At 40.7% G+C, this 22,500-nt stretch overlaps 1 protein-coding gene across 7 annotated transcripts in view; it reads left to right on the plus strand.

The window, feature by feature from the left end:
- The window catches only part of FLRT2 (fibronectin leucine rich transmembrane protein 2), a 101,470-nt gene that overhangs the window by 69,583 nt on the left and 9,387 nt on the right, over positions 1–22,500 (plus strand). For all 7 annotated transcript variants that reach the window (XM_073895689.1, XM_073895692.1, XM_073895688.1 and 4 more), the window contains one exon: positions 18,064–22,500. This exon is cut by the window's right edge and continues 9,387 nt beyond it. In XM_073895689.1, coding sequence (XP_073751790.1) covers positions 18,461–20,443 — 1,983 coding nt within the window. In that variant the 5' untranslated portion in view covers positions 18,064–18,460 and the 3' untranslated portion in view covers positions 20,444–22,500. The remainder of the gene's footprint in view (positions 1–18,063) is intronic.

Consider the following 22,500-nt stretch of genomic DNA (forward strand, 5'->3'; position numbering starts at 1 on the left):
CTTTCTTTCTTTCTTCTTTCTTTCTTTCTTTCTTTCTCTTTCTTTCTTTCTTTCTTCTTTCTTTCTTTCTCTTTCTTTCTTTCTTTCTTTCTTTCTTTCTTTCTCTTTCTTTCTCTCTCTCTCTCTCTTTCTTTCTTTCTCTTCCTTTATTTCATCTTCTTTTCCTCCCTCCCTCCCTCCCTTCCTCCCTTCTCCTCCTCCCCCTTCTCCTTCTCCCTCTCTTTCTCTCTTTCCTTTTTTTCATAAAGAAAGGTAATTTAGGACAAAAAGAAAGGTCATTTAGGGAGCCCAGTGTTTTGTTTTCTTTGAGCTACATTCTGCCTTTCAAGAACTCACAGCTCTAGTTGGAAATAAGGAGCATTATTTATTTTGGCAATGGTAGGTGCCTCCACTGGATGGTGCTCATCAGTTTTGCTTATGTTTTTGTCTTAATAATAAATCACAGCTTTTCTAGGTTTTAGGGCTGATAGAATGACAATATGCTTTTGAAAATGTCCATATTGTACAAGTTATCCATATCAGATACAATCGGGACAGTTACTTCATTTTAATTAAGGAATTATTAAAAAATTAATAACTTAAATACACATAGAACAAAACCATTTAAGAGGACATTAATTTGCCAGTCTTTTGATGTAGGCCCCAGGGTTCTATCTGCATATGGAACCTGATTGCATTAATACTGTTTTCTTCCCCAAATGCACCAACTCTGATTTCCAGTTTCCTTTCTTATATTGGAATTAAAATATTTAGGCACTAAGAGAGTAACCTGAGTGTAAATTGAAACAAATCTTTAAGATCCTGCTCTTTCCATTTTTGTCTTCCCTAATGTGCTGGCAACTTTAACTGACTTGCCATTAAAAAAACAAAAAAAAAAAAAAAGGAGTTTTTCTAAACGATTCAACCGTGTTTTCATATGAGTAACTCCCTTCTTGTACTTCTGTTTCATTGCTTTACAAAATCTTTATTCTAATTGTATAATTACAGTACAAAAGCCTGACTAGCATAACATGGTTTGCAACTCTTGGTAGACATAGAGCTCACAAGTCAAGAGCAGGCGTGGAGGTACTGGAAGACTATCCGAGCAGCATCCAATATGCCATTGGTGCAGTCAGTGAGGGTATGCGAGCATAGTATTTTTAGGTATATTGATTAAGTAGCAGATTGGTAAGGAGCTTTCTGCTACATATATCCCAGCCACTACAGATCTAAAATGTGTAACCTTCACAAAATTAAACACCTAATGCCTCCATATCTACATCACTAGAATGTCAATATAATAATAACAGTTACTTCTTGGGTTGCCACGAGAATTAAGTGAGTTGACAAAGCTCAGGCATGTGGTGTTGTGCATTTCAGTTTTACATGGCACTCAGCACATGTTAGTTATTATTCTTCTTACTTCCATGCTTGGTGTTCTTACTTCCGGTCTATACAAGTATCTCTCAATTTTTATGTTGTTGTTGCTCCTCTAAGAAGGTTGCCTAGATATTTTCTTTTCCTAAAGCTCCCTTTCGCTTGTGACATTTTAATATTGTGGATATACAGTGTGTCTGTTTGTATCGTGTGGCCACTTGAAAGGCCACAAACTCTCATAATATCTAAGGTTTTCTTCTCTTTCCCCCAAGAACCAGTTTTTACCCACCTTGGGGATGGTATCACCCTTGTAGAGAATGAGTGATCTATTGTAAGTCAGGCAACTACGCTTCCTCTCCAGCCAAGGCCACGGGGCACTGTGTCAGAGTGGGACCGGCTCATTATAAGACTAGGCAAGTTGACCTGGTAGTCATGCTCCCTTCTCCCCTAGATGCACCCCACCCTGAGATGGACACTTAGATTTGAGAGCTGTTGATGCAGAGAAGCCGGCAAAGGGTTGAAGCACATCAATGATTTTTAGAGCCTGAGAGAGCAATTAAGAGTTAGACAACATACTTTTCTTAATAACCTCTTAGCAATTTTCATTTTTTATTAATGGATTGTCATCAGAGGTATGAAGTCATTGTTCGCTGGCCTGAAAAATAGGGGTAGATGGATTCTTGGAACTGCTGGGGGTATATGACCACGGAACTTGAGAAAAGATTTTCAGCTCCAAGAATGAGAATGCTTACGTCCTAGAAACTGAAATCCAGTTCAGAGTGGAGATCCAGAAGGAAGACTTTCCAGCGGTGTCCAAACAAATTGCTTTGCAGTCCTGCTGTGGGAGTGGGGCATAAGTGAGCTGCTTCTCAATCACCTCGTTTTACAATTGACTGGCTTATCTTTCTTTTCCACTGCATTGTGAACTATTGAAGTGAGGTATCTCTACCAGTTTACCTGGGCTGCCGTAGCAAAGCCCCACAGACTGGGTGGCTTAAACCACAGAAATTTATCTTTTCACAATCCTGGAGGCCAGAAGGGTGAAATCAAGATGTCCGCAGGATTCTGAGACCTCTCTCCTCAGCTTGTTGATGGCCATCTTCCTCCTGTGTCTTCACATGCTTCCTCTCTGTGTAACTGTGTCCTGATCTCCTCTTCTTGGAAGGACACCAGTCCTATTGGATCAGGACCACCCTAATGACCTAGTTTTAACTTAGTTACTTCTTTAAAGACTCTGTCTCCACATATGGGCACATTCTGAGGTTTGAGAGGTTAGGACTTGAACCCATGAGTTTTGCAGGGCACAACTGCATCCATAACAATCCACTACCTGTCATGTGTGGACATTCAGTAGTGAACTAATAAATGAATGGATATTTATTTTTGTTTTGTTTTGCCAAGTTTGAATTAACAATTCTCTCGATACTTGTGAGTTATTAATAAGTTTCTTAAAATTTTTATATTTCTTTCACCCTGAAAGAGATAAAATCCTATAGTGGTATTTGTGTTTATTCAATGAAGGCAGGTCCCCTTATCACCCGGAGAGCCACTGACACCAGCAGTCCTGCCCCAGACATTTTCAGGGCCCTGCACAAGGGTTACAGAGAGGCCCACCACAGAGGTAATCTCTCAAAAATTGTAAATTTTAATAACAAATTGTTTAGAAGGTGTGTACCGTTCCCTCCTATGTGAATACCGTTCTCCATCCTTTTAGAATGTCCTGGAAGAGGCCAGTCAGGTTTGCTTTTAAGAATCTTAAACTCTACCACATTCTGCATGGAAAAGGGCAATATGGACAGAACTGGTACCAAGTGTCTTCTGTTCCCTCAGGGATTCCTTCCTGAGCCCCAAGGGGCCGTGTGTGTGTGTGCGCACACACACACACACACACACACACACACACACAAGCCCTGCACATCCCTCGCCCAGATAAACAGGCGTTGAAGTCCCATAACCTCGGAAAGACAGACCCCGCTGAGAAGCCAGCCCAGGCCCTGGGAGAAGGTTTCTGCGACCTGTCTACTCAAGACCATAGCCTGGAAGGGGCCATATCGGATTTGGATGGTCACAGCCTTTGGCCCGGTGCACATCTTGATCTGGTGTGAGGGTGCAAGTCATAGACAAGTCTGACGGTGGTACTGTGGTCAGTCACAGTTTGAGGAATTCTCACTGATTTTGAGATTATTCCCATACTCTGACTTCCCTGAATAGTGAGCAAGAGAGTAAGGGAACAGAACATTCTGAGGAAACATTAGGGTTAAGGCTTAGCAACAACCAAAGGAAGCTAATGGAGGTGATTGTTTCACCTGAGAATCTCTCCACTAAGTCTTGACTCTAAGTCTCCAGTTTCTGACCCCATAAGTCCCTCAAAAAACCAACTCATCTCTTGTAAAAAAACGAAACAAAAAACTTGGGTCTAGAAGCACATGAGCTTTCAGGAGGAAACAGACAATACCCGGGTTCTTGCCCCCCTTGAGTGGGGCCCATCCTCACCACAGGGAGCCAGGCAGCAGTGCCCACCCCCCTCAAGTGAGACAGAACAACCTCTCTGGAGTGATGCAGCCCTGCCCAACCCTGGACAGCACTGGCAAATTTTTTGTTAGTAGGGTCACTAAAAGCTGCTTTTTCAATTTAACTAGGGTTGTTTTCCATGCTGTGCTCATAGCTTCAGAAAAAAAAAAAATAAAAAAATTATAAAGTCAATGCTTTTCCTCACCACATAGAATAATTTATAGTAGGGAGCAATTTACTTGCTAGGGAACAGCGGGTGGTCTGTACCTTTCCCAGTGAAAGGGACATTATGCTAAACAGGGTGGCTGGCTTCAGTGCTCAGGATAGAAGGGGAGAGACCCTTCTAATTAATTATGTGGCTGTCTTTACCCAGCATGGGTACCTCACTTTGTCTTTAAAGTTCTTGTTTAGTCAAAGCTATATTTCTTTTATTTATTTATTATTTATACTTCATCTATTTCCAAAGAGAATTTGAGACAACTGAAAAATGTGGGGGTTATTTATCCTGAAACGGGACATTGAAAGAGAAAATTCTGAGAGAGTATGGAGCTTACTTTTCCTCCCCAAGTTCCTCTTCTCTATAACATTTTCTGTTCTACTTTATCCCTTCCCCCAAAACTTCTTTCAGCTCTTTGCTGTGCAGATTCAGGTTGTCTCTTTCGATCCTTACCTTCTCTCACCATACCCTCCCTCTTCTGGTCCATTTAAACTTGGGCTTCCCATTGCCCTTAGAATAAATCCAAATGGCTTGCCAAAGCCATGAGGCCTATCAGTGGTCCTCTGTTCACTCCACTCCTCACTAAATAAATGCCAGCCACATTGGTCTTTTCATTCCAGGAAGAGGTTAGGCTTTTCCTCCCTTGGACCTTTGCACCTGCTCTTATTATGCCTAGATGTTGTGTTGGCCTCTCTCTTCCCATGCACTGCCCTCCCTTCTCCCAGATCCTTCATTCATTACAACTCCTCATTCTTTAGGAATCCCATTCTCCAAGATGTCATCCATGACCGCCATATCTAAACCCACACCCGTCACCCACAGTGATATTCTCTGTCACCCTTCTTTATTTTCTTCATGACATTGCTCACAATTTTATCATTCTTGTTTCATGTGTGTAGTTTTTTTTTTCTTTTCTGTCTTGCTTTCTAAACATGTCACTTTCCTGACTGTAACCACTTTATCTATCTTTCTCAACTTTGCATCACAAGGATCCCATCCTGTGCCAGACACATAGTAAGTAGCCACTCAACAATTATTTGATGAATGAATGAGTGAGAAATACTAGCTCTAGGAAAAGGTCAGATACTCTTCACTTGATTTAGAATGTCTGCCAAGAATGTTTGGATTTCTAGAGAGAGTAGCATTCTAATACAAAGGAATTGGTTTATAATTATAAAATTTTAAGCATCAGGGACCTGGTGAGGAAAGGTTTTTGAGGAAACCACATCATGTTAATTGGCTGCTCATTTAAAGTGTATTTTTTTCTTTACCTATTTCTTGAATGTTTTGTCTCAGAGAACAGACCTGCCATTTAGATGTAATCCTTTAGAAGATAAATCTTGTCACACCAATCGTGATACTCCCAAGGTTATGGGGACCCCGTATTTTAGTGAAGAGTGTGGCCAAGGAAGCAATCAGTAATCTAATCTCACGTCATGCATATGATGCCGCCCTCATCGATCTCAGTATTTTAATCTGCTTTATCATCCCAAACATCATGTTACTCTCTAATACTTGAGTTTTTTATTTTATTTAGAAGTGAAGGTTGGAACTCTTTTCTGGACATTTATCAAGTAGCTGAGACAAAGATGAAAAACCAGTCTAAACTGTCTTCTCGCATGATTGTGTGTTTGTTATTGGGACGACCTTTCAGCTGTGTTGCCTCCCTCTGGTGGTGCCTTTGTGTACATGAACCTGGGTGGCACTGAGTCAGACTGTAGTTTGCTTTCCTTAATAAAAAGAAAGAAAAAAAAAAGTCATCATGTTCTGATGTGTGTGTGTGTGTGTGTGTGTGTGTGTTTGTCGGGGGTGGGGACGAAGATCTTTTCTTTAAACAAAGAATTAAGTGGTTGAAATTGATTGACAGCGTATAATTAAGAAAATACAAAGTTTATGCATTGGGGATAAAGTTTGAAGCCCACAATGTTCATAAATGAAAGGAGTGCTCTGACTGTGTATAAACCTGTGAAAGGATCTGCTCGTATGTTTAAATTCTTCTTTGTTTGGGAAACATATCTTACTTAACATCTCATTCAAATGAGAAAAGCTGTTAGTGTAGATTTTCCAAAGATAGCTTTTAAAATCTGCTGTGTATTTTTAATATTTTGCTTTGAATGATTCCTTTTGTGTAGTGTGAAGCTTACACGGGACAATACTAATGGCTCTCATCTCGGGTTTAATTTTCAGTCTGGGAAATCACTTGATTTTATTTTATCCCATATCTGATCATGCTGGGGGAGATGCCCTTGAGAAAAGAAGAAGGTCAAGGATAGGAAATCATCATCTTTCTTTTGTTTCTTCTTCCCTCTTATGCCTCAAATCCAGAAATAGTCCCCTGAACATAGCCTGACAGTTCAGCGTGACAGGTGTTCAGAAAACAAGGAGGCGCTCTGTAAACCTGTTTATTCAGTGAGGAAATTTTGTACCATTTACATTCAGAGCCATCCCTATGATACTAAAATAGGCTTGTGCAATGAATTTTTCATTTTTTAAATTCAAAACCAGGTAACTCACCCGCAAATACACACTATGTAATTTCATTTCATGTGCCTGATCAATATCACTGACTGAAATCTGAATTCTCCTTGTGAAGGAGACAACAAGATTTTCTGTTTCATTTTGCATATTACATATGTGGTGCAATATTTTGGTGGGAAAATGGGTCATGTTTATATTTTTAGATTCAGTTTATTTTTTTCATGAGCTTTTTTATAGCTCTCTAAGTTCCCGGCCTATTTTATATGGATTCTAACTATGCGGAATGGTAAAGGGGTGTGCAATTAAAGCACAGTTGAACTGTCACATTGAAATTTGTGTAAATATTTATAAGCTATTGGCATTATATGAGAAGAAACACTTGGGTTTTCTGTTTTTGTCATTGTTTTGGGGTTTTCTTTGTTTCTTTCTTTCTTTGTTTCTTTGTTTCTTTCTTTCTTTCTTCCTTTCTTCTTCTTCTTCTTTTTTTTAGAAACAGAGTTTCTGTGGTAGACCATAAGGACTTATCTGAATTCGGGTCACAATCATCATAGAACTGAAAAGTTAGGTATCCAGGGTGATCGGACGTGCCTTTCATCAAACCAAGTTTGTAATAATGGGTCAGGCTGACCCCATTCCAGTTGATAAGAGCACAGAATTTGATGTTATTTTGCAAAACAAGTATAGTGCTATGGCAATTACAATTATTTTCTAGTTGCATGTTTTATGCCCTTTTCTAAGGTCATCTAGTTTCTTTGTATTTGAAGACTATTCATCCATCTGTCTATCTATCCCTCAATCTCTCCAGGTAGTTTAGTGTTGCTTAAAGCCTTTGAAGCCTTTTCCAGAATATTAGCTTGGTGTTTCCTTATGAGACCTCAGACTGAAGATGTCAAAGAGTTTTTACAGACTGCCTCTTCAAGCAAAGTAATCATCTGAAGGTTGCTTTTTGATTCATCTATTTATTCTATAAACACTTCTTGAATGTCTGTCATCTACCTTTGTAGGCTCTGGGGAAACAGTAGTGAGCAAAAGCAGTCCAACCTCTGCCCATGTAGAGCTTACAGGGAAGCAAGAAAGGGGTTAGGAGCAAGGCTCTGCGGCTCATGCCTGAGTTCAAATTCTGTCCCTCCCTGTCCCTTACCTGATGATTGGCTTTGGAGAAGCTACCTAACTTGGGCCTCCTTCTCTCTGTGAGGGTAATAACAGTATCAAATGCATTGCTTTGTTATGAGTCAGTGTATGGAAGGTTCTTAAAAAAAAGTTTCTGAAACTGCAAATGCTAAGTTAGAATTGCCCTTAAAACACTGAAATGAGTAAGTCAAGTGGGCGTTTAGCTGTACAGGTAAGGAGAGGCTAGGATGGAGACGGTAGTTTCTGATTTATTTGCATATACAGATGACAATTTAAATTTAGGGCTTGGATGCCATGTCCTACAGCAAGAGAAGAAGAAGAGCACCTGGATCCAAGCTTATTAGACGCACACTGAATGCCTAGATTGAGGAGAGGAAGCCTGCAAAATAGGAAATAGGAGGAATGGGAGGAAAACCAGCAGACTATGATGTCATAGCTACCAGAGATTGAGAATGGTTCAGGAACGGCATGCACAGCAGGTCTAAATGATGTTGCAAGATAAAGAAAAAAGAAGACAGGCACGAGCCCTTTGGATTTACCAACCCAGGACTGGTGATGTCAGTGAGACATGCTGGTGTGAAAGTAGAGGCAGGAACCAGTGTGGAGAGTGATGGTGGGAAATGGGTGGGAGGTGAGAAAACAGAGATTCGATTATGAACCAATCTTTCTAGAAGTTTGGCTAAATGTTAGAAGAGAAATGGGGCAACCGCTGGAGGGGGGTGATTATTTTTTTAAGTGGAAAATACTAAAGAATGTTTATTTTTTTAAGATTTGTATTTATTTACTTTAGAGAGAGAGTGCTAGCAGGGGAGGGACATAGAGGGATAAAGCAGACTCTGCGCTGAGCACAGAGTTGCACTTGGGGCTTGATCCCATGGCCCTGAGATCACGACCTGAGCCAAAATCAAGAGTCAGATACCCAACCGACAGAATCACCCAGGCAGCCCCAGAGAATGTTTAAACATAGATCTAGTTTGAGACAGAGAGTTTGCATACACGGGGAAGGAGAACAGAGAGAGATAGATTCTAGAGAGCCCTGTGGGGCAAGGGCTCAACAAGAGAGACGGAGTGGTCAGCCTTTGAGGAAAAGAAAGTGGGGATAATAATGACGTATTTCTCACGGCTCTGTGAGTATGGCACTGTACTAGCAGAGGTTAGTTAGCACTCAAGGAGTGTTTGACTAGTTAGCTGAATTTGAACTCAAGTTGGAAATGCAACAGAAGCTTAGTGATGCACAAAGTGATTGTAGTCATTTGCTTATTCCTTCTGTTGAATTATTAAGGGCAGTGTAAACAGCAAGCTCAACTCTCTTGTCCTGCCCCAACATAGCTTGCCTCTCAAAAAAAAAGGAGGTTAGAAGAAGGGAAGAAAAGAAGATGACTTCTCATTCCCCTCTCCCCCGCTCTAGGTGAATGCTTGGGGGCACGACAGACTAAGGGACACAAGTGCTCAGAGTGAGCACTGCATTTTTGGTTCGCAGGACAGAAGATAGAAGAAGAAATCTCTCAGACTTTCTGGAGTCAAGCGTTCTTATGGGATTGTTTAGAAACGGTCCTTTGCAGAAGGAAAAAAAAATGATCTAGCAAGATCTTTCTTTCTTTTTTTTTTTAAGATTTTATTTATTTGACAGAGACACAGCGAGAGAGGGAACACAAGCAGGGGGAGTGGGAGAGGGAGAAGCAGGCTCCTCGCGGAGCAAGGGAGCCCGATGCGGGGCTCGATCCCAGGACTCCGGGACCACGACCTGAGTCGAAGGCAGACGCTTAACGACTGAGCCACCCAGGCGCCCCTAGCAAGATCTTTCTTAAAATTACTGTGTGTTAGATTACTGATCTCACTTTCTACAGATTTTTTTCCCTTGGAATTCAAGGAATTATTGATACCTACAACATCTCGTCCAAAGCTATCTATGCAGAAGGTAGCCATGTGTGGGCAATTGGTGACTAGCTTTACTCCTTCAACAGCTTTTGTCACAGTGGTCCCACATAAAGACCTTCCCAAGCTGTAGAATGTGGTGACAGCCAACTTGGGGTTCTTTGAGGAGGAGAGGCAAGGGAACTTTGCTGTCTGTTTTGCTAGCAGCCTATCAGTAGCCTCAAGTCCTTCAGACTCCTCCAATCTTTGGCACCTTGAGGCTGCCCATCAGCTGAACTGCAGCTTGGTTTCCCACTCCTGCGGAACCCTAGAGTCACAGGGAAGAACAGACGATGGGTTCCCTGGCATAATTACCCTTTATTTGTGCACTAGTCCATCTTGGAAGTTTTACTCACTTTAAATGCCAGGCTACTGATAGTTTTGTATATTTAATCAGTAAGGAGAGGCTTTTGTTTTTTCAGGGAAGTGCATGTTAGTTTTAATACCATCATTTTAACTAAGACCATTCATAAAATTATACCAGTAGCTAATATTTTCTTAGGGAAAATTTATAATACCATCCTCTGTTCATACCATCAATATGGCTTCAAGCAAATTACTTCATCTCTGTAGATTTCATTTGAGGTTGATATACATATCTCCTATGGGTTGTTGTGGGATTGCATGAAGTGAAACATATTAAAATGCTTTTAGAATTATAAAGAGCTTTATGCAAAGAGTTATTTGATTTGACGTGAACTGATAGTCAAACATGGAGCCTGTGCCATAGATATCTTTCTAGTAACTGAGTCTATGCCTGGCAGTCACTCCCCATGTGTTTGCTGGGCTGTACTTGGTGCCGGTCACACCATGTGAGTCTTGTTTTCCATTCTGGGCAGCACATATCAAGAAACGGAGGCATCAGCATTGCTAAGATTCTGAAGCAAATGAAAGAAATGGGACATTTACATAGGAAAGGAGAAGATCTGAGAGACCCAGTAAATGTCTCCACATCTTCGCAGTGTTGATGGATGGGAAGATGTATGTGTATATCTCCAAAAGAAAGAACTATGATCAATGAACGAAAGAGGAAAGTAAAATTTGATGGATTCAAAAGAACCAACTCGCTACTAAATTCAGGACAAAAGCTCCCTGTGCGGGAAGCTTTTTGTTATTGTTGCTGGTTTTTAAAGCTAAAAATGGGAATGGCCAACACATAATGAGTGGATGTTTTCCACATGTTCGATAACACTTGAAATGATTTACAGCCTTACGACAACTGTGAGAGATTAATACTACCATTTTCTCCAGTTGACAAATCAGTTATCTGGGGCCAAGGGAGGGGAAGTGATGTGCCCAAGTTAACACCACTGGCAAGTCAGAAAGCTATCCAGGTCACCTGTCGCCAGAGCCCAGCACACTTTATTAAGTGCCTACTTGGTATTCTTAGTTACTTCACATGCATTACCTCTTGTCTTCCCAACAATTTTGTGAGCATGGCTTATTATCCCCTCGTGAGATGAACACAGAGACTGAAGGGGGTTAAGTCAAATGCCCATTGTCATGCTTTTGAAGAGTGGCTGAGCTCAGGTCAAAACCAAACTTGAACTTACCCCAAACCCTTTGCTCTTGCCAGGCCACCACATCTATATAGCTCCACCTCTCACAAGTAAATTTGATCCAAAAAAGAGAAAAACCAGTTGCCTCCATATCCTTATAGTGGGTGTCTGGGTGGTTGAACCCTAAAGTGGTTGGTCATCAGATCCATCTGGGGAATATTGACAAAATGCACATGCAGAGCCTTCTTTGAAGACATATCAAACCAAAAATCTGCAGGGTAGTACCTAGAAACCCTCTTTTTCCATCATCTTCCCCTAGTGTTTTTGATGACCCTTGGGTTTGGAGAATCTCTGAATCAGATGATGGGAAAAAGTCCCTCTCAGAGATAAGAGCCTAAGAAACCATCTATTTGCCTTGCTTGAAACATGAGGTGCTCAGTATACGTTTGTTTGACCAAATGAATGGATGGATGTATAATTGAGTTAAGTACCTTTTTTGGAAATGGATTGACAAATATATAGATATGGGCTCTAGGGAGTCCATCCTTTACGGACTGTATACTTATTTCTTTTCTTTAATTGTATTGGTGCTATCTCAGTAAAATTCTTCTCTATTAGTGTCTGCTCACCCCCGAGTTTAAACACCATGAAGGCCCAGTCTTGCATCCAGATATGCAGATTTTCAATGGAACCGAGGAATGGTCAGTGGGGACTCTCTAGGGGATGTAGAACATCAGGTGACAGTGATGAATGTGTCCTCAAAGTTTATGCACTTGAGTTTTTAACATTGGTTGCTTGTTCTAAAATTATTTGAACCAACTGCATTGGAAACCATGTGGGAACAACTCTTCAAATGTGTTAGAGAATTTTATGCTCGCCAGGAGAATAGCTCTTTTTTGGGGGGAGGGGTCCAATCTTAATGTTTTCAATTCTAGACTGACTGGAGCCAGGGAATTGTCAACTGTTTATATAAAGTGTTTCCTTTCCTTCCTTCCCTCTTTTCCTCCTTCTCTCCCTCGTCCCTTCTTTCTTTCTCTTTGTTTTAGCAAAAAAAAGTATTTGTCTAATGAGAAACTTCAAGGGGCTTGGTTGAGGGTCAGTGAATGAGATGGAAAATGGCTTCAAGTTAGGGGGTGGCTGTTGTTTTATTTTTCCCCAAATTCCTCTGCTAATCCCCACATCTTGGCCCACTAACCGTAGAACTCTCCTGACTCTTGTAGGAACAGTATTTATAACCTATCTTCAGGGATGTGGAAATGTGCACACAATCTATAATTTGTTTTAGTGTTTCCAGATTGTAACAGAGACATTTGTAGTATAGTTAGGCCTACGGATTCTGCACCTGCATGTCTGATTTTAAGCATAAATTATTTAACTCCAGAAGTGCTAAGTCCCAGGTACCCAGGGAAACTTTTGTAGAGAATCGTTCTTCAGGTTAGCTTTCTCATTCATAGCATTTCATGCACTGCGCTGTCTTGTGACAATCCAGCCGATGCTGAGACCATTAAGATTTTTATTGGGTTTGTCCTGGTGTCATTATATTATGCAATCGGTAGGGCTTGTTGACAATTCTTATTTTCTGAACTATGATTTTTATAGTCTGAGTTTATTAAGCGCTCCTGGAATACAGGCTCCTGGAATTAATTAAAAAAAAAAATCTTCTTAGCACTGGGAGAGAAACATTTTGCTGAAAGCTTTTACATGATTTATATGCTTTGAGTCTCAGTTCCTATGAAAAGAGTTAAATTAGAGTAAAGTAGCCCAGAATAACTGCCATTACAGTCAGCTTTAACAGACTGGCAGGGCCAGGTTCTTGGGGTCTCTAAAGAGCATTTGTTCCGTGCTGATTTATACTCAGCCTTTGGAAAATGTATTTTCTACTTTCAGTGAAAATTCCTGTTTTTCCTTAGCACCTTCCATTAAACCATTCTTCACAATCTCTAGTTTCCTGGAAAGGAAGCATATTCAGTGCAGTATTCAAACAAATAGGAAAGGGGGGAAGAAGAAAACTTTTGCTCTCAATATTTGAAACTCATCGTGTAAAGCAAAATCTTTTATTCCCAATATTTAGAGACTTATAAATGGAAATGGCTAGTGACCTTGAAACGTGGGTTTATTATCTTCTGGAAACAGGACCCCCTGAGTGAGAAGCAGGCAGAGTTGGGAGAACATGCTGTACTGTCCAAGTTTTATTTCTCCTCTCCGCTGGGCTGGGTTTCACCTCTTTTTTTTTTTTTTTTTTAAGATTTTATTTACTTATTTGTCATAGAGAGAGAGAGCACAAGCAAGAGGAGTGGCAGGCAGAGGGAGAAGCAGGCTCCTTGCCAAGCGGGGAGCCCGATATGGGACTCGATCCGAGGACCCTGGGATCATGACCTGAACTGAAGGCAGCTGCTTAACCTACTGAGCCACCCAGGCATCCCATGGTTTTCACCTCTTGATCCAGATTTCAACCAGCTTGGGTCCATGTGCAGCACTTCTGGAATCTTTCCCCTTGCTTGCACCTTTTTAGCCTTCAGATCATCACATAGACAACGCTTGTCCTGCAGCATTTTTCCAGATACCCTGGGGACTAGGTTAGAGCTCTTTAAGCACAACCATAATTCTCTGACACCCTAATATTAGAACACTTTACATAGTACCGTAATTCCTTGCTTATTCATTTCTCTCCCCTCACTGACTTTAGTCATACTCGTGAAGCCAAAACCCACATTAGCTCCACCTCAGACTGTATCCCCATTCTGGCGCCCTATAAATACTGGTTGAATAGGTGAATGAAAAACATGTTACATTTTCATGCTTTTTTGGTGTCCTTGGCAAGAAGCTCTTTTAGGTTCTGTTTATTAGAAACCGATGCTCAATTTCTTCTATAAAATTAGAATAATAATGCTAACCTTCTAAGGTACTTCTAAGATGGTGTGGGTCAGTGGTTCATAACTGGGGGTGATTTTGTCACCCCAGGAGACATATGTAGGACCATGTCTGGAAACATTTTTGGATGCTCATGGCATCCCCACACAGAATTATCCAGCCCAAAATGTCAATAGTGCTGAGGTTGATAAATTCTGGAGTATATGGAAAGGCATAGAACTTGGTACTTTCAAGGTGATTTTATTTTGCAATACACATTAGAGTTTACTGCTTTGGACAGCATAAATAATAATAATTAGGGAGAGTAACAGTTTATATTTATTATGTTCTTGCTTGTGTCCAGCATCATGAAAGCTTTCGGCAAATACTATCCCAGTTAATTCTCTCAAGAATACTATGAGTTAGGAAAAAAAAAAAAAGAATACTATGAGTTAGGAACTATTATTATCCTCATTTTTCAGGTGAGGAAAGGAAGGCGTGAAAGGTCAAGATCCTGCAGCTACTCCGTGTGAGAGATGGGATGAGAACTCGGGGGCTGTGCTTTTGACCATTCTACTATACTGCTTTCTTTATGAATAGTCTCCAGCTTAAAGTCTGAAAGCATTTCTGCTTTTAGTATTCAGTAGGAATTAGCACTGAAAATATAGAGGAAATTTTAGCCTACTTAAATGAAAAAAAAAGTAATTATTGCCTATATGTTTGTAATTTTACACTTGCACTAATTTGAACAAAGATACAGTATATTGGCTGGCATATATAGGCTGTCATTGATCCAAGGATCACAACAAATCTGCTCTTTGCTGTAATTTTTGGGGATTCTCAAGAAAGTCAAAGAAAACCCTGAGAGCTTGTTTTCATTCGGAATTGAAGTTGTCATAGCTGATCAACACATCCTGATCTCGATGGGACTTTTCTTCTGTTAAGGTGGATAAACAGTGACAGTTTGTCCAAAGTAATCCTATTAGAGGATTTCTTCAGGACCACATCCTCTTCTTACATAATTACGAAAGAAGCACTCCTAAGTAGAGTACATCAGCAAGAGATCAAGGCCTGGGGCAAATGATGGGCTGATGGGGCTTTTCCCCTCCTTACATAAGACACAGGGCAGGCAAATGGAAAATGTATAATTTGGAAGCATGATAGTTTCCAGGTCCAAAACTTGAGTATTTTGTTAGCTCCCAGTGATTATTACTTTGAGGTTATTAGTTGATGAACTTTCTAAGCAAATTCTGTCATCCTCAAGAATTAGCTCATTGTTTCCAGGGCCTTAAAACTTGTCTTGTAAACATAGTTAAGAAACATCTATTCTTTTTACTTAGGAACTTAGAACCCTGGAGCAGCTGTTTTTCTCTCTTTGGAAATTCTATTTATTGTGTGCTAGTACCACATGTTGAAGATTCCTGTGGAATACTCGAAACTGCGTTAGGTTCTATTCTTTCGGTCTCACTTTCCTACCTCTTATGAAGAGTAAATGCTAATAGCACCAAACAAGTGTTTGTTCTTAAATAAATCCTGCTTTATCAAGTGGGCTCCCCTGATTACAAATAACTTTTTAAGCTCCTACTGGGCATTAGTGCTTGTCACTCAGACATACATTTTCAAGGGTCTGTGAAGGCCAAGTGTATGGTATAGTCATTGCATTGCTCCACCACATGCAAGCTGTCATTTATGTGTATCAGATGTAATTTGAGACTATCTCCTGGGGACAGAAGTGATCAGTATGCCTTATGCTTTTGCTCTTCCTAAAGAGTCATTTGACCTGCTCTTGCATTTGTTTTATATTTAAGAAAGTAAAACGTTTGAATGATTAAATAAGATGTTACTGTGTTTAGGGCAATGCCCCTCAAATGTTAACATAACTCCCTAGGTTCTTGCTAATATGCAGATTCTGCCTTTCCAACAACTTCCCAGTTTGAGCTCACACTCCTGGACCAGGATCACCCTTGAGTAGCAAGCTATTAGGGAACGCTGAGATGGCTTAAAAATTTGAAATCTGAGCTAAGGATGACATCAGGCTGATGACATTAAACTCATTTTTCCTAAACTATCCCAGTTGTATTATAAATTATTCTTTAAGCAGATAGGGAAATTTTTTCTGGGGGATTGGGGGGGATGGCTCCTGTCTAGTGGTGAAATGTATATTTGTAAATTTTAACAAATTAAATATATCTTTTTAAGATTTTATTTATTTTTTGACAGAGAGAGACACAGTGAGAGAGGGAACACAAGCAGGGGGAGTGGGAGAGGGAGAAGCAGGCTTCCCACAGAGCAGGGAGCCTGATACAGGCTAGGTCCCAGGATCCTGTGATCATGACATGAGCCAAAGGCAGACGCTTAACCGACTGAGCCACCCAGTCACCCCAAATAATGTTTGGTTTTTAATAAAGTCATAGCTCAGTCTGTTTTGCCTAGACAAAGATTCCTTATTCCTCCCCTTTCCTTTTAAAAGGTTTTTGAACAATAAAACATGCATTTTACTGTTTCAGGTCATCAGAGGCATTTTTTAGGTGGTTCACAATTTTTTTTTTTTTAAGTTGTAGAACAAATTTACAATATACTTGACAGGATTTACAGTGTTTTTTTTTTTCTTTTTTAAATTACGTTTCTAAAAATAGCTAAGGGAACAATTTCAAACAGTTCCTCTGTGCTTATAGATATAAGTTGTTTTGAGCTTCTGTCTGTTGGTGAGAATTAAGAAACTCAGAGGTTGCCATGTCCGGTCTTGTTAGCTTATTTTGTAAGGAAATCAAATCTAGCACCTTTCAATTAACTGCTTTACCTCTCTGATCTAAAAACAGACAGGACACGTTGTGAAGCAGGAAGGCATAATTACTATCTGTGGATTGCCTTTACTTCCCCAAATGGGTCTTCTATCATTTCAAAGTCTGCTGAAGATCCTTCTTGAAAAGTAGAAAAAAAAAAAAAAAAAACCCTCACAGATGAGAGGAAGGTAGTAGTGTTGAAAAATAACTTATCCCCAGTCATGAGCTTGGCAGCTCTTAAGGGGATTAGAAGGGTGTATCTCATCTGTACCCGGAAGTCCCAAAAGAAGGAATAAACAGAAACATATCACATGGACTGGAGTCCAGTCGTTCTCCTTGGTAACTCATGTGTAAGCTGTTTTGGAGAAAGACAAAGATGAGAAGAGGCAAAAAGTGGGGAAGAAAAGAGAAATCTCTTTGCCTTCATGCATGCTTCTGTGCGTTACTTTTATTCCTCTCCCTCAGTGTCAGATCAAAAGGACACATCTTTTATTTTATTTTATTTTTTAAATTAGTTTTAGAGATAGAATTTAGTGATTCTAGGGCCTTGCATATAACACCCAGTGCTCATCACATCAAGTGCCCTCCTTAATGCCCATCACCCAGCTACCCCATCCCCCTACCCACCTCCCCTCCAGCAACCTTGTTTGTTTCCTAGAGTTCAACATCTCTTATGCTTTGCCTCCCTCTCAATTTTCCTCTTACTTTATTTTTCCTTCCCTTCCCCAGTGTTCATCTATTTTGTTTCTTAAATTCCACATATGAGTGAAATCATATGGTGTTTCTCTTTCTCTGACTTAATTTCGCTAAGCATCATACCAAAAGCACACATCTTTTTGAACGACCATATCAGTCCCTATCTTGCATTTGTTTATTTATAACTAGAAAGGATTTTATGTGTTTGCCCTCAAATTGTATTAGTTACTCAGTCACTTGTGTCATCTTGAAACAAGATGTGACCAGTTGGATTTGTAGGTGATCATCATTATTGATTCAGTGGATTCAACACTGTGCCTTGCACTTTTCTATTTGGATATGCAAATGGATATTTAAGAGAAGATACTGATTGGGATGTAAAATTCACAGTATGATCACTGAGGGTGAGGGTAACAGTATGGTTTTCCTTTGAAGATCAGATAATTGAATCATGTTCCTTTCTTGAACACCTTCTCAACTAAATTATTGTCACTTAAAACATTACGTCAACTCCTGCCTCTGGCCATTTGGTCCCGGGCACATTGTTCTCGATGGGCAAAGAGTTAGATCAGCACTTCATCCATTAGGACCCTTAACTGACTTTTTTCTCTTTGCTTTCCTACAACAGATTGCAGATTGAGCTTAACCAAGAAGTTCAGAGTCTGATCAACGCTGAACTGATCTACAACACGAGAAGGGAGTTCTAGTTCTGTCTGCCCAGTTGGGTCCCTGATGACTGCTGATAACTTGGTTTCACTCATTGCCTGTGTGGAAAATTCTCCCTATTGAATTTCTTTTTTTTTTTCACATGGAGGACAGTAACAAAGAAGACAACATAGGCTGATAAAACCAGAGACCACAGGAGAATTCTTTTACCACAGGCTTTTGAGACTTTTCCTGTAGTTGGAGTTCTGGACGTTAACAGAACCCTGTCCAGTCATTTTGGTTTTGTTATATATATATATATTTTTTTTTTCTCTTTTTACTTTCCCCACCACCTTGTATTTTGTTTCTGTACTTCAGAAATGGGCCTACAGACCGCACAGTGGCCCAGCCATGGGGCTTTTCTCCTGAAATCTTGGCTTCTCATCTCCCTGGGGCTCTACTCACAAGTGTCAAAAATCTTAGCGTGCCCTAGTGTATGCCGCTGCGATAGGAACTTTGTCTACTGTAATGAGCGAAGCTTGACCTCAGTGCCTCTTGGGATCCCGGAGGGTGTAACCGTACTCTACCTCCACAACAACCAAATTAATAATGCTGGATTTCCTGCAGAACTGCACAATGTCCGGTCCGTGCACACGGTCTACCTTTATGGCAACCAACTGGATGAATTCCCCATGAACCTTCCCAAGAATGTCAGAGTTCTCCATTTGCAGGAAAACAACATTCAGACCATTTCACGGGCTGCTCTGGCCCAGCTCTTGAAGCTCGAGGAGCTTCACTTGGATGACAACTCGATATCCACAGTGGGGGTGGAAGACGGGGCCTTCCGGGAGGCTATTAGCCTCAAACTGTTGTTTCTATCCAAGAATCACCTGAGCAGTGTGCCTGTGGGGCTTCCTGTGGATTTGCAAGAGCTGAGAGTGGATGAAAATCGAATTGCTGTCATATCAGACATGGCCTTTCAGAACCTCACAAGCTTGGAGCGTCTGATTGTGGACGGCAACCTCCTGACCAACAAGGGCATTGCCGAGGGCACCTTCAGCCATCTCACCAAGCTCAAGGAATTTTCAATTGTTCGGAATTCACTCTCCCACCCTCCTCCTGATCTCCCAGGTACACATCTGATCAGGCTTTACCTGCAGGACAACCAGATCAACCACATCCCTTTGACAGCCTTCTCAAATCTGCGCAAGCTAGAGTGGCTGGATATATCCAACAACCAACTCCGCATGTTGACTCAAGGGGTCTTTGATAATCTATCCAACCTGAAGCAGCTCACTGCTCGGAATAACCCCTGGTTTTGTGACTGCAGCATTAAATGGGTCACAGAATGGCTCAAATACATCCCTTCATCTCTCAACGTGCGAGGTTTCATGTGCCAAGGGCCCGAGCAAGTCCGGGGGATGGCTGTCAGGGAGCTGAATATGAATCTTTTGTCCTGCCCCACCATGACCCCTGGGCTGCCTGTCTTTACCCCGGCCCCAAGTACAGCCTCTCCAACAACTCCACCCCCAACCGTCTCTGTCCCTACCCCCAGCAGAAGCTATACACCCCTGACTCCCACCACCGCCAGACTGCCTACAATTCCTGACTGGGACGGCAGAGAAAGAGTGACACCGCCTATTTCTGAACGGATCCAACTCTCTATCCATTTTGTGAACGACACGTCCATTCAAGTCAGCTGGCTCTCTCTCTTTACTGTGATGGCGTACAAACTCACGTGGGTGAAAATGGGCCACAGTTTAGTAGGGGGCATTGTCCAGGAACGCATAGTCAGTGGTGAGAAGCAGCACTTGAGCCTGGTTAACCTAGAGCCCCGATCCACCTATCGGATTTGTTTGGTGCCCCTGGATGCTTTTAACTACCGAGCTGTGGAAGATACCATTTGTTCTGAGGCCACCACACATGCTTCCTATTTGAACAATGGCAGCAATACTGCTTCCAGCCATGAGCAGACGACTTCCCACAACATGGGCTCCCCTTTCCTGCTGGCGGGCCTGATCGGGGGCGCAGTGATATTCGTGCTCGTGGTCTTGCTCAGTGTCTTTTGCTGGCACATGCACAAAAAGGGGCGCTACACGTCCCAGAAGTGGAAATACAACCGGGGCCGGCGGAAAGACGACTATTGTGAGGCAGGCACCAAGAAGGACAATTCCATCCTGGAGATGACTGAAACCAGCTTTCAGATCGTCTCCTTAAATAACGATCAGCTCCTTAAAGGAGATTTCAGACTGCAGCCCATTTACACCCCAAATGGGGGCATTAATTACACAGACTGCCATATCCCCAACAACATGCGATACTGCAACAGCAGTGTTCCAGATCTGGAGCACTGCCACACGTGACAGCCAGAGGCCCGGCGTTAGGAAGGCAGACAGGGAGACTCTGGCGACTACACACGTGTGTACTCAGAGAGACACGCAAATTACATTTGATAAATGTTACCCAGATGCATTTGTGCATTTGAATACTCTGTAATTTATACGGTGTACTATATAACGGGATTTAAAAAAAAAAAAAGTGCTATCTTTTCTATTTCAAGTTAATGACAAACAGTTTTGTAACTCCTTGCTTTTTAAATCTTAAAAAAAAAAAATAGTCGCTGAAGTACTGTACAGGGTTGTACAATGAGAACCCAACGCCAAGGCAAAAGATGGAGTGATTCTTCCTCATGATGCACATTAACCATTTTGCTGTGGAAGCTGTCAGAATAAATTCCTTTCTTACAGTCGGTGGTCAGATGAAAGGGCAGATTAGAATGAACTCATCAGGGTAGGCTAAGTGATGTGGGTAAAACAAGAAATGGCGCGGATACCTTCATGCTATTTCTGAACTTTCTGATCTGGAAGAGAAGTTAAAAATCTCGAAATATCAGAAAGGAGGTAGTTACCCTGATTTGACCCAAAGCAGGAAATATAGAAAAGCATCACAAGGAAGCCCGTTCCTATAAGATAAGTTAACCCAACCTGGCAGAATCCAGCAAGTGACATGTTTGGAAAAGAACTTCAAACCCGGGCGTTGGCTTTCTGACTAGGAGCTTAAAAATCACTCCTCATGCTTCCCTGATTCTATGTGATAACAGAGTTAGAGACTTGAGTCTGATTTCAGTCATCTTCAGGGACAGGTAGGATGTTCCAGCAAGAAAACTCCCTTTAAAAGTGTTACTATTCAAATCATATGTCAGGTTGAATCACATTCAACAGAGATATATTCTAGAATACTTTTTTAGAAGAGGCTAATAAAATAACGGGAAGAATTATATTGAATGGAATTATTTTTGATAATGAGAATTATTTGGGTAGATTCACTGCAGCTATGTCAACATGATATTTAGACCAAGAGATTAGTGTTTGGAATATACTAAACTTGTTATTTAAAAACTATTGATACCGTTTAGACAAAAACAAGTGATCAGCTATTCTGCTCTACTTTATCAAATGACTGTGTTAGTATCATGTTGAAATAGCTTGAATTAATACCTTTATCCCCTCACAAATTTGTCTTCCAATCACCTCACATATATTTTCGTAATTAGCTGTTTATGCTACATTTGTTTGGTTTTTTTTCCCACTCTGCTTAAAATTTGAAAGAAAATTTTGGATGCCAGTCTTGGTTGCACAAAATATCCGTATATACTTATACACTTTAAAATGTATAGTAATTTTCAGTGTTAATAATTCCATGGGAATACATCAAAGCTGGCTGAAATAATGTTTTGTTTTTTTGTTTTTTTTAAGCAATACTGAGTTTCCACCTTGGACTGACTTTGATCCTGTTCCATTTTTGAAATTTCATTTATTCCTTTTCAGTCTTGGATGTTCCTCTTCTTTGGGAATCATAGAGGGATAATCAATCTTTTATTAACAGGATAACATGAAAAATGAACAAGTCAGGGAACATAGGCTTGTTCCCCTAATCTTGGCAGAGTGGGGCATAGAGCAGAGGGCATGGAGAAGGGAGCGATGTCAGTGCTTAACTCTAGATATTTTGGAAGCAATGCCCATCTTCACAAACTATGTATAATTTACTCCTTTTCATCCCTTAGATGTAGAAGGGCTATCGATCGCATACATTATCTAAAAAACACACACCCTTGGAAAATTCCTTTTAAAGTCAAATTTCACCCTGTGTTGCATATTTCTTTTACCACTGGCCATTTTTTAAGGACCTATGAAGTTAATGTCACAATCATTTTTGTTTTTCTCTCTCTCTCTCACTTTTAACAAAATAGAACTGTGATGTGTCTTCTTTGTAAGAGTTTAGGTATAAAATGCTATGCAAGTTTTTTCTTTATAGTAAGAGCTTTATTTTCTTTAATAATGTACCCCCAGCTTATATGTTTTAATCTCCCTTGTCCCTCAGAATAAGCAGAAAATATAACTGAAGTTATAATGTTGTAGAA

Source organism: Callorhinus ursinus, unplaced genomic scaffold (assembly GCF_003265705.2).
Source record: "Callorhinus ursinus isolate GAN/ISIS: 27379988/994484 unplaced genomic scaffold, GSC_fseal_2.0 scaffold8, whole genome shotgun sequence".
Lineage (NCBI taxonomy): Eukaryota > Metazoa > Chordata > Mammalia > Carnivora > Otariidae > Callorhinus > Callorhinus ursinus.